The following is an 18,953-nucleotide window of genomic DNA, read 5'->3' on the forward strand; positions in this document are numbered from 1 at the left end:
GGTGATCCCCAGCCATAAAATTATTTTCGTTGCTACTTCATAATGGTAATTTTGCTACTGTTATGAATTGTAATGTAAATATCTGCTATGCAGGATGTATTTTCATCATTATAAATTGAACATAATGAAAGCATAGTGATTCATCACAAACAATATGTAATTATATATTGTGCAATATTTATTTCTAATTACAAACAAATGAAATTTTGTCCTAAAGTATGGTTTAGCATGGGTAACAGTCTTCATGCTTGCTACTTATATGTGGGCATATCTGCATGTTGGCAGAAATGTGTTTTCTGATGGTCTTACGCAGCACCTGTGAAAGGATCCCTCGAACCCCAAAGGGGTCGCAACCCACAGGTTGAGAACCGCTGTACTAAAGGGAAGATATTAATCCATCAAAGGAAGAAGAGAAATCTAAGGGGTGGAGGTTAGGTGAACTATTTAAATTATGGAATATAAAATTGAAGATTGGAAATATAAACCCCTACTTAAAAAACTTTAAAAAATTGTTACAATAAATTAATAACCAAAAACTAAACAGATATTTTAAAAGTCTATGTTCCCAATGATTTACAGTAGTTAACTCTGAGTGGCCATATTAACAGCTTTTTTATTTTTGAGTTGATTCGTGTTTTACTGGGTAAATAAGAATATTTTTTTTCTTTATACAAATGCAGGAGACAAATGTTTTTGTTTTTCATACTGAACAAAATGATTATGATAATTTTACCTCTAATTTACAATTTATAAGCTTATTTTATATGGATAGGCAAAAGGCTAGGATGATAGAAATGAAAACAGTTCTTGATAGTTCAAATAGGAACTAAGCAGATTTTAATTTCCTACAATAATTTCCTTTATAATTTCTCCTTTGCCCAATTACAACCACAATTATGAAAGATGAACGAGGATCTATTTTTTAATTTAGATTGCAGCATCTTCAATACAATACATCTGAGATCTGGGAAATGGTAATATTTCAGCAAAAAAAAAAACAAACTCTTCTCAGTGAATCACTATGATTAACCAAATGTAGAAAAGCAAACTCAAAAGAGTTTGTATATAATCCTCCTTGACAGTTAAAATATCAAAGACTTTTGTGGCATTAAAGGATTTTCATAGAGAAGGGTCAATACTTGAAAATGCTACTCAGGTTAGTCCTTTCGAATATGTAAAATGGAATCCGAAGACAGACGTTTAGACTGTCTGTAATGATTCCCACCTTGGGTGCAATTGCCTCGATGGCATTTCACTGAGGTCTGGCCGTGTCTGCATTGAGATGGGACGTAAGACATGTGAACACAACACTCCCCTTTATCATTCTCCCCTGTGATGATCTTGCTCCAGAATATGGCACAATGACATAGATTCAACTACTTGTCTACTAGCTCTGTGGTTATGAAGTGGATTACATTGAGAAATAGCACTTTTCAAAACGGGATTCTCATTTGCCTGGCTCCTGGCTTGGGGAGAACACCATGTCTGCTTCCTGACAGGTCAATTATTTCAGCACTCAACTTCTGTCTACAGATGTGGAACGAACCCAAAGGGCCGCTCATCGTCCCCAGACATGGGGCAGCTGCATTCCATTTGTTACCTTCCCAAGGCCACCGAACTCAGAGATGAATGCATTCTGCATGGCGACAAATGTGTGATCCAGACGCAGAGTCTGCAGTGAAATTGATTTTTGGAAGTGCGCTTCAAATATAGCCTTCTATATTAACTGTATCCACCCCACTTATTAGCACTACGCTTTTGTAGCATAGAGTGAAATTAGATTGAGAATAAAGAACCATGCTTCATTGAGGTGGTTATCTCCATCTTTACAGATCCTAGAAGTCGACGCATGCTGTCTTTAAAAACATCCACTTTTGTTCATGCCAGTATTTCATACTATAAACCACGTAAAGATAATCTTCTATAAGAAGCATATATTTTAAAAGCTACTTAGCCAAACAAGGGCAAGTCCATGTCAGCATGTGAAATTACCACACATTTTTTGCAGTACTGCTCTTGTAGTAGTTAATATATAATGTGCTTAGAAGAAAACTCTTAGTAAGGGTTTTACACATAAAATATATACAAAAGCATGATAAAAGGGTACCTATAATACTGATAGCTAAAATTGACTACTCTGATGGTGCTTTAGTGAAGGAAAACTAGGAAATGAATGGCCAAAGATCATGCTTTAAAGTCTCAGTGGACAAGAACAGTCCCAAAGGTGAGGGGACAAAAACAACAAACATGAGTGCGAAGCAAGCCACCACATATATGTAAGTGAGATTCAGGTTTAGAAATTAGGGGTCAGGTCGGCAAAACCCACAGAAAGTATCACTGAGGACCTTTACAGCTTCTCTTTGGAAGAGAAGTCACAAAGGAGAGCCTACGTACTTGTTTTTCTGGTAGCTGATCCTTTAATGAAGTTAAATGAGCTAAAAATCACATTAGACAGACTGGAAAATAGTATCATTCCATTGCAGTGTAGACACAAATGGAAGATTGGGGGCAAAGACTTACTTAAGAAAAACTGAAATGATTACCCATCCTTCATATCTATCTCTATCTCTATCTCTATCTATCTATATCTAATTTACCCATCAAAGCAGTCTAAGGTATTCAGAGTAAAATGAAAAATAAAACCTATACTTCCTAAATCCATGTTAAGGTTGTATCTTTATACTCTTCTAAGAATGGTGGTAAGTTAGTAACAAAGCAGACATCTGTTTTATGGTGATATAGCTTGGTATATTTTAGAAATCTGAATAATGACCTTCTTCAGTAGTACGAACTGTTTTCGATTCACTGTCCATTCCTTGGAACTCATTAAAATATGGCCGAACTTTAATTTCGTAAGTCACTCCCTTTTTCAGATTGACTAACACAGCATTTCTTTCGGTTGGGACTTTGGCATCTAAATTCTGCCATGCCAGTGTAGCCTGCAGGCCAGAAGTCTGTCGATACATAATCCGGTAGCCTTGAATAAACTGGGGCTGGCGATCCACCTGAAAGACACAAAGGAGATTTGAAGACACATGGAAATACTTCAGATGAAACTTTGCATTCATCTTCTCTCCTCTTATCCCTCTGCTAATTCCTACCAACTCTCACGTAAGTGTTGCTCTGGCATTCGCCCTCATCTCCCTGCTTGTGATTGAGAGATAGCTGATTCCAACTCTGTGTTCACATTACTCCAAAGTTATTTCCAAAATAAAGTGGAACAGCTCTCTCACTCCTATTGACCATATCCCACAGAAAGTACTCAGATACCTGCATCATTAATTCATATCCCTAGGTCTAGTCTTGCCAATTTCCCTAGCTGTATTTCTCGTCGCCACCATCTGACAGTTTGCAGTACTGTTGTGGCTTGCTTACTGCTGTGGTACTGAAACTTGTGCTATTTTTCTTTTTATTGACATCTGGCAGGAAGTTTACAGCACAAGGTTTCCATTCAATGATATATTCTCACTGTGTTTTGTAACTTTGGTTGTAATCCCTTCAGTGCAATGTAACTGTTCCTGCTCCCTCTCTAGCTTCCCTGTTTCCATCCATCCCTCTTTTCTGTCTTCTGAACTTTGTTTTAGATAAAATGCTGCCCCTTTGGTCTTCCGTGGTTGCTTGTACTTAGTCTACTGCTCCTTGATATCATTATTCACATCAAAGGCCTGCCTGTTGTTGGTGCTGATGCTGATCACAAGAGGTGCTTCTGGTTCCTGGGCAGGAGAGTGCCTAAGAGGCGTCTCAGTCTTGAGGTTTTCACAGGTCTCTATCTAAACAGTCAGTCTGGTCTTCTTTTATGATTTTGAATTTTGTTCTACATCTTTTTCTCTCCTCTCCTCCCAGGATTTTCTATTGTGATCCTGATCTAAATGGTTATGCCACAAGTATTTCAAATACATGCAAGACCACCCAACATGCAAAAGGTTCACGGGTGCTCACAGACGAAGATAATCTGTGAAGAAAAACCTAGTGACTTAATTCTGAAAATTTAACCAAATCACCCCTTCTGCATCACGTGGAACACTGGAAACAGTTACTTGTCAGCTTTGGAGAAACTAGGAGGAGGAATCAGTGACTAGGGGAGAATATCACACCAACAGTGGGTGTGCGGGGTAAGGTATGGATTGGCCGAGGAGTTACACTCATGAATTCAAACAGGATGGCAGTCGTGAAGGTTGATGTAGGACTAGGCAGCATTTCATTCTGTTTTAGGTGTCATGAATCAGACTCGGCTGTAGCAATGGTGTGTCTTGACTATCTGTCTGCCTGGCTATCTATTTCAGATCTGCTTGCATCTTCCCTGTACTGAACAACTTCAGCTTTTTCGATTTCATATGCAATGCCAATTTTAGCAGGAATTTATGATTTAACCCTTATTTGTTCATCAACTGTTTTATTTTCTCAAAATATATTGATCAGTTCCTACTAATTTTGATAGACTTTAGAAATAAAATGGGAAATCTACATAATCAATGTCTGTCCTCATAGAATATAGACACTAGGCGACTCATTCCAAATTCCCCCAACCAAAGGAGTTCATAATAATCAGAAATAAACTACAAAAAAGAAGATAGATGTCCAATAAGCTAATTGAGAGCAATTGAGTGAGTCTGGCAGGGTAGATAAAATTTCTATGAAGACATAGCGAGAACACATATGTGGCTTCCAGGGATACCATGTATGAAATCCCTTTGGATATGAAATCACATGAGACAGTCTAAAAGTCATGGAGCTAGAGCACATGATCTAAGTGATCATGATACACTTACACTCACTAACACATATATGAAAAGACTTTCATTCATTAATCCCTAGCTCCTCCAGTAATCCCACGATGTAGACAATTTGACAACTTCACCAAGTTCTTCATTTATTTAAGGCAATATTTAGGGTAAGCAATTTGCTTTAACAAAGATTTGAGATTTTGAATCTAAATACTATTCTCCGAAAGAGCTACTAGGCAATCGTGGTGCTACATGGGTTTTTTCCAACACTTCAAAATATTTTTGGAAAGTATTTTTGTTCACTTTTCTAAGAATTATATAAGAATTAAAACATAAATGCACAATCAAATAGGCCCTCTCTGTTGGTGGTGGGTGTGTTAAGTCATCAGTGATTGTTTTGAGCAGTACCGTTGGTGCATCTTCAGGGGGAAAAGGATTTTAGGTTTTGAAACACCGTTGAGGGCCTTTCCCTGACTCTAGAAATGCTTGATTTAAACACAAATTTTAAGAGCACCTTTTCCAATGAACATTTCACATCAGAGCCTAACAGCCTATTTTAAAAAATCTTTAACTTGAACTATTTCACTGTCAACATGTAAAGATTAATGGAGAATAAATGAAATCGCCTCATTTCAGGAAGCTTGAGGAGAAATGGGAATTAAAGAATGTGATGATGGAGATGACCATTTCAGCCTTTAAATACTTGCTTTATCTGATTGTCAGCATGTTGTTAAAAGGGTCTTCTTTATCTAACTTTTAACAGTTCTTCTTTAGTTGCAGCATTATCACGTACATCTATGTATTTTAAGTGAAGGTCGCAAATCAATGGTCATTAACTTAAAGTATAGCTTTAAAAAAGTAAAACCTACTGAACTTGATAAAAATGCAATAGAGCAATGGGAGGCTTTTCTCTGATTGGTGAGGCCACGCTCAGCATCTCCATACAGTTGGTGGGGAAGGAGGCTGTGTGTTTCTCTATAGAGACCCTCCCAGGTGAGTCTCAACAAGAGAGACATTCTTTACCAACCTGATAGTTTCTAGCCCTCTGAAATTTTCTGGAATTAGTGTGCTCCTTATGTGAACATACATCTAGAAAACACAATCCCAGATCTAATGCCAGAGCTGATGCTCTTTGAGTCTTCTCGACTCCCTCTTTGTACCCACTGACACATTCTTATTCTCGTAAAGAGTTGTTCTGACACTCTAAAACAAAATAACCAAGAAGAAACAAAATTAAATGTATGAGACCTAAAAAGAGAGGCCTTTCATCAAAAATGTCAACGTTCAGAAAAACCCTCGCAACATATGTTAAAACAACATTAAGCTTGGATTTTATAAACTTCTTTGCATTCACTTTAAGTGAATTTACACACTGCAAGAAAGACATAACTCACAACAATAGCTTGTTAATACTGAAGGAAGCAAGCTGTGTTTTTAAGAAGAACATTAAACAGCTGCTTCCAGATGAAGAGAGTCTGTAAATCAGGGTAAATTGGCTTTATCCATGTTTGGTTTTCATTAATTAAGTGTTTTAGGGACCTTATGAAGCTAATGTTTACTATACAACATTGCCTTGCTCACTTTAATATCTACTGCCTTTAACCAGCTCATAATAATAACAACCTACTTGATAACTAATTTAACTTGAGTTTGTGCAGCTTCAACATTATTTGGGGGAGGAAATTTGTTGTTACAGGTGGAAGGAAAAAAGGCATATGCTGAACATTTAAAAAAAAATAGGTGGGATTTTTATTGGCTATGCGTTCAACACCACTGACTTTTAGATATCGTTGTGACAGGTACTCATTTTCAAGTTAAACCATATGCTTGTTATTGGTTATATTAAGATTCTGCTTATAAGAAAGAGGGTTTTACTTTATAGTTGGTCACAATGAAGTCTGGCCACAGAGCCATAGCATTAGATGAGTATTTAAAAAGTAAGCTTTTGTCCCACAACCAGCCCTCCCCCCTGCATGGCCCCCCTCCCCCACACACCTGATACTTGAATATGAAGAACTCTCATGAGGAAAACCTGAAGGTTCTGCCAGACATAAAGGTTGACTATGAGTTATAATTCAGCTTCTTAAGCTTTCTGAGCCTTGATTTACTTCATTTACCAATATCTCTATGTTGAGGTCACAGAAAAATCAAATGAGCTAATGTAAGCTCGCGGATATCCGAACCATAAGAGATCCATAGTTTCCCTGTGTTTGTTTCAGGAAAAACTAGCATGGTTACCTTGTAGTCATTTTGCACGCACGATGACCCATGTGTCTCAGTGTAAAACTGTATTGATAGAGTTTTCAGAAGATGTAACTTTTGAAGGACTTTACTAAAATAATAATTAAAACATCTAAACACATCCTTCTAATCAAATTTTATTTAAAATGTTTAAATGAGGTACTTAACATCTAACTTTTCAATTTTTGTAATCGATGGTGCATTGAGCTGTCAACGGTACAGTCATGACTTTTCTTGATTGGGCTAGGGCCAAGTGGCTGCTATAGTTTGACCTGAGTTCTGAAATTCTCTTCATTCTTCGGTGGGGAGGGGGGAGCTCCCTACTTTCCTTGGTCAAACAACTGTATTCTTAACCTGTTTGCCTGCCCTCATTCTTAGCATACTCGCTTACATCAATTAACCTATCAATTCGAATGATCATTGATTGAAGATTATCTTTATGGGGCAGCTCATATACATTTGGTACCTGAATTCTGTCTAATTCTTAGAAATGCTCTGATGGGTCAAAACCCAAGGACAAAAATTGGATACTACATTTCATCTCCATCCCCACTTCCTCGACTCTTCCTGTTGCTAATGTTGGCTGTACATTTTTAATTCATGTTAACACTGTGATGCTATTTCATAAAGTATAAATTTAAATGTTAAAAACTTAGATGAAAATAAATACTTAGTGGTGGCTCCTTTGACACTATGCCAACCATATTCTGACTTTATTATTTTTTGACAATTTATATTTGTTGTTAGGTAGCAATGAGCTTGTTCCAATTCTCAGCAACACTATGTATAACAAAACTAATTATAGATGATAAACTAATATTGTGTCATTCTCACAACATTTTGTGTGTGTCTATTTTTGAAGTCACTGAGGCAATCAATGTCATTGAGAGTCTTCTTTTTTTCATGGTCTTCTAATTTACCAAAAATAATGTCCCTTTTAAGGAATTGGTCTCTCCTGATAATGTGTCCAAAGTCCATTAGACAATGTCTTCTCATTGTAGGGAGAATAACTTAATTTGTTCTTGTGGCAGTCCATAATATTTAATATTCTTTGAAAATATCATAATTCAAATATGGAAATTCTTCTTTGCTCTTCCTTTTTCAATGTCCACATTTCTTATGCATGCATGGTGACTAAAAATTCCATTGTTTGGACCAGGTACATCTTAGACACCATAACATGTTTGCTGGTTAAAAATGTAAAGAGGTCTTTGCAGTAGATTTGCTCAATGCAATCTGCTGTTGGGTTTCCTTGACCAGTGTTCCCATGGGCATGGCTTGTTCATTGGAGTGCAATGAAATACTTGACAATTCAACATTTTCTCCATTCACTAAGGTTCACTTATTGGTCCAGTAATGAGGGGGGTTGTTTTCTTTATGATGAGGTGTCATCCTTGATCTTCTACATTAGGTGCCTTAAGTCCTCTTTAATGTCAGCAAGCAAGGTATGCCATCCGGATGTTGCGCATTGTTAGAGAGTCTTCCTCCCAGGTCTGAAGCCACATCCAGTTCTGAGGGCCTAGCTTCTCAGATGTTTGTTCAGTATATAACTGCCGGCTTTAAGGGTGCTGAAAGGATACAACGCGCTCACACCTGTTCTGATTTTAAACTGTATAATACTCCCTTGGAATGCATGAACTACTGTGTGACGTATACACAGGTTCTACAGGAGTACACTTAAGTATTCTGGAATTCCCATTTTTCACAATGGTATCTGTGTTTCTGTTGATTTGTTTTAGGATCCATGCAAATTATATCTTTCCACAGCTAATAAAACACAGGCAAGCAACTGTGTCATATATTCTTCTTTGGGACAAGATCCCCCTTGTACAGTCATATTACTTTCCATCTCTTCTTCTGAGTTCCCTAATGCTACAACCTTTTAAAGAATTCCCTTCAGCAAATTCTACTTGCACGGGATACTGACGGCATCATTTTATAACTTCCACCTTCTGCTGGAACTCTTTATGATGCAAACAGACAGGGATCTCTTCTAGTCATTTAGCCAAGGGACTGTCCTCTCCATTCTGTGTCATAGATGGCGGAGGACTTCCTGTGTTGTTTAGGCTTGTGACGCATTTCTATCCGTATGTCACCGATTTCTGGAGCCTTCGTTGTCATCAGGCCTTCCATGCAGCTTGGACACCTTCTCCCAGTACCACAGCTCCTTGATCACGCGTTCGCTCCGGATGTGCTTGGCTATCCAGCCACTCTTGTGGTTGTAGTAGCTTGTTCTAGTCCTTGCACCTCTGGTGATGGGATCTTTATTACAGCTGGAGGCTCCAGGTCTTCCTTCGGTTCTTTCAGCGGGAGAAATGCAGACTAGGTTCGCCTCCTCTGGGATTGTATTGCAGGTCTTCGCATGCTTCATTCGGCTACCTGTTTGGGCTATTTTTTTTTAAACATTTTATTAGCCTGTTGTAGCTTTTGCATCCACCTTTTAAATTCTCAGTTCAGCCTTTTCACTTAATCATTTCTTCTATTTTTTTAAAAAAAAATTCTATTTATCTTAATAATTTCTTCTATTTAAAAAAATTTTTTTTAATTCTGTATGCTCAAGAGGAAGTTTGAGCAGAGACCCTGGCCCTGTGCTGGGCAGCCAGTCTCCCCCCACCCTGGGGTTGGCTATGTACAAATGGACAATTGGTCCAAAGGGGACCCAGGAGAGCGATGAGGCATGTCAGAGACTTCGGCAATGAAGACTGGGACCCCACCCCACCGAGCTTGGTCTGGGTGGGGCTTGCGTCTGGGCTGTTCTTTGTTGGATTTCCCAACTCGTTTCACTGTCTTCTGACCTCCTTTTTGAGCTTTTCTCTCATTCTCACCTTTTTAGCGATCTCTTGCTTTCTTCAGGTGTCATATCTTCGATGTCCTCCCACAACTCCATTTTCAGTCGCTCATGTTCAGGGTAACAAATCGACTCCAGAAAGGGTCTCCTGATTCTGGTCTGAGGGACTTCAGGTCCGATTTTGTGCCTCACGTCCTTCCTTAGCTTCACGTGGGGCTTGCACGACCATTTCATGTTCTGTCATGGCCTTGAATTGTTCCATTGTCTCTGTCCGTGAGGCAGTTAATTTAATTCATATGTATTATGTCTGGTAAAGTTTGTATGTAGAGTTATCATTTGCATTTTTGAAAAGGGGGCATTTAGGATGAATAAGCCATTGGTCTTGCAGAATTACATCATGCAATTCCCCGCGTCGTTTCCATCACGAAGGCAATATTTCCAACCACCAATCCCCTTGGTTCCCAATTTCTGCACCTAATCATCCATAAATATTCATGCACCATGATTGCTTCTAATTTCAAACTGCATAAGTTAGTAAAAACCTGCAACTCTTTCATCTTGTCATTAGTGATCAGTCCATAAATTCGAAGAATAGTCACAGTTTTGGGATATTATTCTATCATTGAGACAGTTGAACTTCAAGATTGATCTTGAAATGCTCTTTTGGACAACAAATACAACTCAGTTGCTCTTCAATTTATCATTCCAGACATGGTACACAACACGATTCCCTGACTTAAAGTGGCCAGTGTAGCATACTTAAGCCTCTGATAAGGATCTTTACAGACTCCGTTTCAATTCTACAGATTTTCAATTTTCCTTTTTCTTAATACTTTTTAAAGTTCCTATTACTAATCAATGTCTAAAGCAGCTTCTCTCATTTCGAGTCATGCAATATCATCAAATAAAAGTCCCAAATGGTTTACTCCATTAAAGTTATCAAAGTTTACTAAGGCTTGTCTCCAGTTATATTTTGAGTACCTTCTAAGTGAGGGGCTCATATTCAGAACTAAATTAGACTATGACACACTGGCTATTTTATTCCTGAAGTATATTGTTATGTCTTTCTTCCCAATCTGCCTTAGCCCATTGAAATCTATTGACTCTTCAAAGAGTGATATTTATAGTAATTACCTTCATAAAGTACAATGATTCTGAATCTTACACAAATCATTCCCATATTTAGAAGAAGGAGCTTAACAGAGCAGATGAGACTTTTCCATTGATAATAGAAGACAAATATGCTACTGAAAATGCAATGATTGCTTTCATTTTGCTAGTTTTATATCTAATCAAAACTACTGATAAATCAGAGAGTTTGCAGACAGCGTCCTACTGAGCTGTTGCAGAAATGAGGAGAGAATTATGCTCCTGTCTGAGAGAGGAATAACCATAACATAAGGAACATAGAACTCTATGAAACTCAAAAACTGAAATCCGGAACCATCATCATTACTCATAACATTATATATTTGGTATTGTTTTATTATGTTTATTATCCAATTTAATACTCATGAGCCCCAAGTGTAATGAATCGTGTTGTCTGGTTTGAAGAGTAACAAAACATATCCAGGACTACATGTCAAAATTTCACCAAGAAATTTCACCGCGATATTTATTTTCCAGTAAATAGCAGCAGTTTCGCTACAGTTACGTGCCACCCCACACCCCCCAAACGTAGAGCTGGGGTTAAGATATTGTACTCCTATCTTCACCTACATATGAAGTTTGGATATTGTGGACATTGTTCATCTTCTCTGCATTGTTTCCCTGTTAGAACATTATAGAACTGGACAAGAAAACACCAGCCTTAAATATTGTTTCAAGTTCTCCTATTCTCATTTAACAATGCCTGGTATCACAATAATATGTTATTAGGATAGTATATATTATTTCATAATGTATTTCTATGATACCGTGTTATTCTATACAGATGTACATGTGACTAAAGATGTGATTTTTTGGTACATAGAGGATAGTTTTAAGACAGAATTCAACAGTACTTGCTCGGTTGAAATTTTGTTATAGTCTTTGCATATGTGTGTAGCTGTAATGCTCTTCCCATATTTCTTTCAACTAGATTTGAGTTCATTTTTAATACCTCCCCATGTCTCCAACATAACTGGTACTCAAGAAATGTTTTTCTGAATTGAATTTGTTCTGTGGAATTAATACTGTGTGGTTTATGATTGTTAGACAGATCTATTAATAAGTATTCTGTTGTTTTGTAATAAAAACATACTGAATAATTCACTTCACTGTGTTTTATACTGCAAATAAACTTCTTAAGAACATATTAAAATAATTGCTTTTCTCTTCTCTACTAACTTTGCTGAAGGAGTACAGGTGTGAAGGACATAGTTGGTACCTAAAGAAAGCTGAAGACCAAGAGGGAAGGATGAGACCAATAGCTGTACATATCCTCTTTTTTTAACTTACATGTTATCAAAATATAATCATAATACACACAAAATTCCACATCCGTTTTGAATAATTAATGTAAAATTAAAATGGAAATATTTCATGTACCCCTAACTTTACTTAGACAATGCACAAAATCTGCAACATTTATGGAATGCTTAAAGATTTGTTTCTTTAGAATCCTAGTACATGTCCTCCTAGTTTTTTAGAGTTTGTAAAGAGGCCTTTGGCATTGATGAGAGGTTAGCATTAACTGTATCTCTGTGAAGAGCACCACACCTCTGACTCCACTCGAAACAGAAACACACGTTAACCACAAACACAAACAGCTCTCAGTAGATTCAAATATGACTAATGTGGCGACTTTCATCAGATATGTTGTTTTCAATATAGCAGTCACTCTCTGAACAAAAACATTTTGGATTTTGAAATAACATTGATCACGATGATGTGTTAAACATTGCATGACATTTGAGCATTTGTAACAGACCTACTCCTTTCATCCACCTCGTTGTTTGAGTGCACGTGGAAAAATTGTGAACATTACATACAAGCTTGGACGCTGCTCAATAGAATGCAGTGGTGTGGCTAAGAAACGTAAAGGTGATTGAAATAAATTCTCAAGATAGTTTCATTGAAGTTTAAATTTGTGTATTTGAAAAAATGGTGTCAAAAAAGCAGAAAAAATAATCCATAGACTGTGAGAAAATATTCGCAAAGCACATGTCTTACAAAGGAGTTATATGTCAACTCAATAATATGATGAATAAATGAATTTTAAATGAACAAACGAGTAGGTGTTTCTCCAAAGAAAATACTCAAATGAGAAACAAGCACATGCAAACACACACATGATTAGCCAATGAATAAGAATGTAAAGTTATATAGAGTCACAATGAGATATCATTTAATATATCCCAGAATGAATATAATCTAAAAGACAGAATGAAGGGTCTGTGAAGTTGTGGGTAAAATATTCCTGGTGTGAATGGAAATGATAAAAATACCTTGGGAAATATTTTGTTAGTGCCTCCATGTTAAAGGAAAGACAACCTTATGATTTAGAGAAGTGCTCAAGAGAAACAGAAATATGTCTTCATATATAGACATACCATGATTGTTAACAGTAAAAAAATTACAAACCTATATGCATCAAATAATGATGGGAAAACAGAATGTGGTGTATGCATACAATGGAATATTATTTGGCAATATGACAACAGGGAGTCTCTTTAGAATTGTCAGGTTGAGTGAAAGAAGTCACGTATACAATGTGTCATATTGTATCTGATTTATATGCAAGGTTCAGATCTCTTGAGCTGAAGCTACACAGCTAGACAGTATATTTATTGTTGCACAGGATGAGGGTACAGAAAGTAGGAACAACTGTTAATGGGCGTAAAATTTTGTTTTGGACTGAAAATGCCTAAATTTACATTACGGTGACAGTGAAAGAACTTGATGAATAGAGTGAAGATGTTGAGCTGCACCACTGTATTCTTTGTATGTCATATATATATGATATATATATATATATATATCAATAACATCATAGAGAACTCAGAACACAGAGCATGACGTATTATCTTGTATAATGTTCTTATTACTGATTAGACAGTGACTTTAAAAAAGGATTCTTATATAATTTTTTGTTCACTTTTCTTAAAAATTAAAAAAATGGCAAAAACTATTGATATGGCCTTTGAAGACTTACAGTCCACGTGACTTGAACGGTGGTGGGAGTCAATACGACTGGAGTGTGAAGACGGACACTGACGTCTCCCAGCTCTTTCTGGACTTGTCTGTGGTCCACTCCTTGTGCAGGGGGGCTGATGTCTGCCAGGAGATAAGAGAACCAGGCCATTGCTTTAAAATTCATGAACATTTCCCATTTATTTTACATAAACTTTTATTGTGCTATCATAAATTATGATAGGGCAAAAGAAAATACTACATCACACACACACACATACACACACACACACACACAGGAAGGCTTCAGAAAGTTCATGGAAAGATGAAAAGAAGTGGAATTTTTCCATGCACTTTTTGGTGCCCGCTCCTCTATAGAGTAAATGTCTATATGTTACATCACAATGCGAGGATATACTTTGAATGATATTATTTATCTTCACTGCAAACATCCATGAAGAGTGTTTATGGACTTGCTCTTCCATTTAAATCCACGCCAACTGCTTCAAAAGACATTTTAATGCAAACATTACCTGAGTAAGTAAGCGCTCTACAGCTTCTCAAAAATGGTTTTGTTTACAGAAAGAGAAAACAAAACAACTATTGCCATCAGGTCTTTGATTCAATGTAACGGCCCGTGCTGCCAAGGCTGGAAATGTTGGCAGAAGCAGCCGCCCCATCCTATCCCCAGGGAGCAGCTGGTCGCTTCTGCCCAAGGACCTACTGGTGGGCTGTGGACTCTTTAGCCATGGGGCCACCGGTGCGCTTGATCTGTCTGTTTGTAAATACAGGCTGCCATGTGTTGGATGGAAATATTTTTCCAAGAAGGGAATGGGGACATATCTGAAAAACATACTGTTTAAGAATGTGTCCTATTCCTTATCTAGTGACTAGAAAATAGTTGTCTTGATCTTGGACAAGTTTGAGTTTGTAGGCATTGTAGGCACCCTAATCTGGGTGCACTGGGGAAGTGTATTATGTCATGAGAGCTAGACAAAGTGATCGAGAAAGAGAGAGAGAGAGAGAGAGAGAGAGAGAGAGAGAGAGGAGAGGAGGAAAAGCCCCTCAAATTCCCAAATAATGTTTTTTACTGAATATTATACATTCTACTAAATTGGGCTAAAGTAATAAGGTTGGGCAGTCCTTCAGTATCTGACACAGGATATGTAGCCACTTTCAGGCAATGGAGAATGGAGGCAAAAGAGAGGAAAATGAATACATAAGGTATTTATATATATATATATTCATTAATGGAGGGGTGGATAGAAAACTCTATCCTTCCATTGGTTTATAGCCAATATAGGCCTTAAAATTATACATTATACACATCAGTTATTGGTAAATATAAAAATTGACATGCATTCAAATTAATTTCTCTAACGTCTAACCTGTGGACTTCAAGGTTAAGTAGATTTTTTCTCCTCCCTCCAGCTACTTTGTTTTAGAAAGGAAGTGCAATGTAGATGATTTATTTTCCTAATCTTATTTTCTCTTGTGTTCTCTGGCTACCAGATAATACTCTTGTAACATTTTTAGTACATATGTCAGTTATAACTTCAATTATATATGCAAACTTAAATTGGAAAATGAATGATTTGGAACCAGAATGTAGTCATTATTCTTTAGTTCCATATTAAAAATGTATGTATTATCTTGTATAAAACAAGAAACAGCAGAACCAAATCTTACTTGACTCAGCAAAGAACACTGCAGGTGCTAATTACAGTGAAAGTCGTACTGTCTTATTGAAAAGGGAGATTCCCACATGCTGTGTACTTATGACCATAGGGAAACAAATGCTCACATGGAAGAGTGTTCTTTGAAAAGTGTTTGGCAGAGAGAAAAGCTGCTGACAATATGGTGTCAGAAAAAGACTTCTGACATTCAGACACAAAACAGGTGTTTTCCTATTAAATATCTGTTAAGAGATCATAACTCTTGTGCTCTATAGAGTCTCTGGAATGGACCACGCTAGATCACAAACAACTCTTCATTAATCTGCTTGACCCTTTCACTGAGCAGTTATTTTATGGGTCAAGATTCAGTGACTGGAGTACTTATTGAATGCTCCACGACAGATATAATCATACCAGAAGTTTCCCACATCTGTCCACTCTGTGCCTCGCATTGCCACTACCCAGCAAAAAAAGTGTTTCTCTCCATGCACATACACGTGATGTAGGTATGCTAATTTCTTGGCTTACAGCGGTTTCTTTTTTCCATTGCAAGTTTAGTAATTCAAATTACTCATTAAATTCAGGAGCATTAGAAACACTCGGACCCAGGTCAGGTAAAATATAGACAGTTTCAGGTCTTCAGATTCCTGGTTGCACCTTTTCTTTCTCCACAGACAGGTTCCTTGCCTACATACAGTCCCTTTATGATCACGGAAAATTCATCACATTTCTGCCTCGAGAACAATAGCAAAATGGCATTCCCTCCTCCCTTGACTGTCATCATGTCAGCCCTGCTACGTCGTCACGTGGTGACTATTTCATTTGAGCCCTTTAAGGCCCCCTTCTCTGTTCGAATAGCATGGTAGTGACGCTCACCGAACTACATTGCAATTAGAGGAATATTTTATGACTGTGTGATGCTTTTCATAGCTTAAAACTGCTACTTTGCATTATATACTGCTCACAGCCCTTTACAAATAAAAATAATTCACCCTTTCTCAAGACCCCTGCGGGAAGTAGGCTGAAACAATAAAATCATCTTTCCTCTTTCATTAATTCCCTTCACCTCCTCATCGGAGAGAACACTTCAATGTTGTTCAGCGCATTAACCCCTAGCCTCCTCCAGTGCCTTTTCCAGGTACTCAATGGTAAGATGGGGACATCTTACATTTTGACCTCACGTTTTAATATCCTGCATCACTTTTGTAAATTACTTAAAGATTGGCATGCCTCAGGAAACCAGTGAAGGAGCGCTGCCGGGGCGCGGGGTGGGGGTAGGGTGGGGACCTTCCTTTAAACTTGTGCTTTACTAAAATGCACTGTCGCCGTGGCTATCACACAGGAGCATCAGCATCACCTGAACACAAACCACAAGCAAACCCATTGCCGCCCAATGGGCTCTGGTTCCCAGCAAGCCTAGTGGACGGAATCAAGCTGCTGACTCCTGGAGATCAAGCTAGGAACCACTGCAGGGCCCAGCTCCCTGGCGCCCAAGGAGCTGCCTTTCCAACGGTGACCCAGTGTCCCAGGTACCAAAGAGACTGTGTTCTCAGGAACCATGCTGTGTGAGTCATGGAGCCAGTAGCATGACTTTCTGAAACAATGAGAAGTGATTCTGATATCACTCCCTGGTATTTTAGCTATTCAGCATTTGCTATTGCCCAATTCATTTCGAGGAAGGAATATAATTATTTTCCCTTATGAAATACAGTGTAGACAGAATTTAGTGGATTTACTAGGAAAATTGACTCAATTAATTTGTTCATTTTTTTCTCAACAAAGAATTTGAAATGCCAGACGGAAGATTCACCTCACCAAGGTGAACAGCACGCTTCCTCTCTTGATTACATCAACTACAATGAATAATTTAAAACGAAACCTCAGACAGTGCCCTTGTTCTTAAAGATCTGTTTGATTCCTCCTTCTAGAACCAGCGATGTTGACTGTTGGTGAAATTACCTTGTGTGCGCACAGGGTCTGACATGGGACTGGGATCACTGAGCCCTTGGGGGTTGATGGCTCTGACCATGAATAAGTAGATTGTATTGGGCCGAAGTCCTCTGACTGTGTACAGGGTGGTCTTTACATGGTTTGCCACCGTCTGCCAGCTATTGCTCACCGATTGGCTGAAACAGGAACAGAAATTTCATGTAGAGAACAGACGTAAAAGTAGGAAACAGAGAGCAGGATATTTATGGCAAGGCTAATGGCTGAAAATTAAACACACAGACACGCAACACACTTGGAGTGCTCAGCCCAATAAATGAAACGGTTGGATGGTTTCACTTTACTCAACAACAAAGCAGAGCCCACCCAACAGAAGTGCCATGCACAACAAAATCAAACTCCGCGCCGGAGATGAGACAGCGCTTTGCTAATAATGTAGAGCAGGTCACTAAATGAATACCTGTAAAAGGAACAGAGGCCAAGGTCACAGCATCAAATTCACAAAATAAATATGGTCCTTGTAAAGGTATGTCTATATATATATATACACACACATATATATACCTTGAAAAGAATTAACCTGCAGAAAGAATAAATGGACTATAGAGTAAATTATGCCAATACATTTTTTCCTGTTACAAGGTGTGTTTTCTTTTGCATCAATTCCACATGCAATATTATAACAGAGCCTTCTAAAACTACATATCTGTAAAAGAAGAAAGGAAGCATGTAATGAGTATTTTCCCTCAGTCACATTTTTAATAAAATTGAACATTACGCAGTATTGTGATTTCTCATCTGAGAATAAAATGTGTCCCTCTCTCCATGTGTGCTGCACTTTTTCTCGCCACACATACATGGGACACCATGTCAGAGTGCTTTGTCTCAGGTCAGATGCTACTTTTGCTCAAAATGAGAGGAAAATGTAATTCCTGTGACTGTCTATTTATTTTGTTTCAGGAGTCCTTCAGCACCAAAGCGTGAAAATTTCAGAGAAATACTATTGTGAAATCTGCAAACAATATATCTATCATCACCTTACGTACAGATTAAGGAAGCCTGAAATGAAAGGGATCATTGTTCTCGTGTTTAGAAAGAAGGCCAGCGGTTATCATTTCATCTTTAAAATGTCAACTAGCCGGACGCCGAAACCAAACTGAAAGCTACATTTTCTGGTTTTATCCACTTCTACAATTCCACCTGCAGAAAATTATGATATTGACAACATCTATTTCAAATAACATGTGGAGACATCGTTTTCTTACAACAATCCGGAGCGCACAGAATCAATTCCTCAATTGTGACTTTTACGCTTCTCTCAAACATCCTCCATACATACATTCAAATGTACAGAAGAAAAAAGTGGAATCATCGTAAGTTCTGCTCTAATTACTAAGAACAGAGATTCCGAAGTCCCCTGTCTCAATATACTTTGCATAACTTAAAAGATGCCTCTGCCTAATT

General features: G+C 37.8%; 1 protein-coding gene across 1 annotated transcript in view; it reads right to left on the minus strand.

The window, feature by feature from the left end:
* The window catches only part of ROBO2 (roundabout guidance receptor 2), a 210,576-nt gene that overhangs the window by 88,621 nt on the left and 103,002 nt on the right, over positions 1-18,953 (minus strand). Inside the window, exons 11-13 of the mRNA XM_075542944.1 lie at positions 17,502-17,668; positions 13,889-14,010; positions 2,774-3,005 (exon numbers count right to left, since the gene is read on the minus strand). Coding sequence (XP_075399059.1) covers positions 2,774-3,005; positions 13,889-14,010; positions 17,502-17,668 — 521 coding nt within the window. The remainder of the gene's footprint in view (positions 1-2,773; positions 3,006-13,888; positions 14,011-17,501; positions 17,669-18,953) is intronic.

Source organism: Tenrec ecaudatus, chromosome 2 (assembly GCF_050624435.1).
Source record: "Tenrec ecaudatus isolate mTenEca1 chromosome 2, mTenEca1.hap1, whole genome shotgun sequence".
Lineage (NCBI taxonomy): Eukaryota > Metazoa > Chordata > Mammalia > Afrosoricida > Tenrecidae > Tenrec > Tenrec ecaudatus.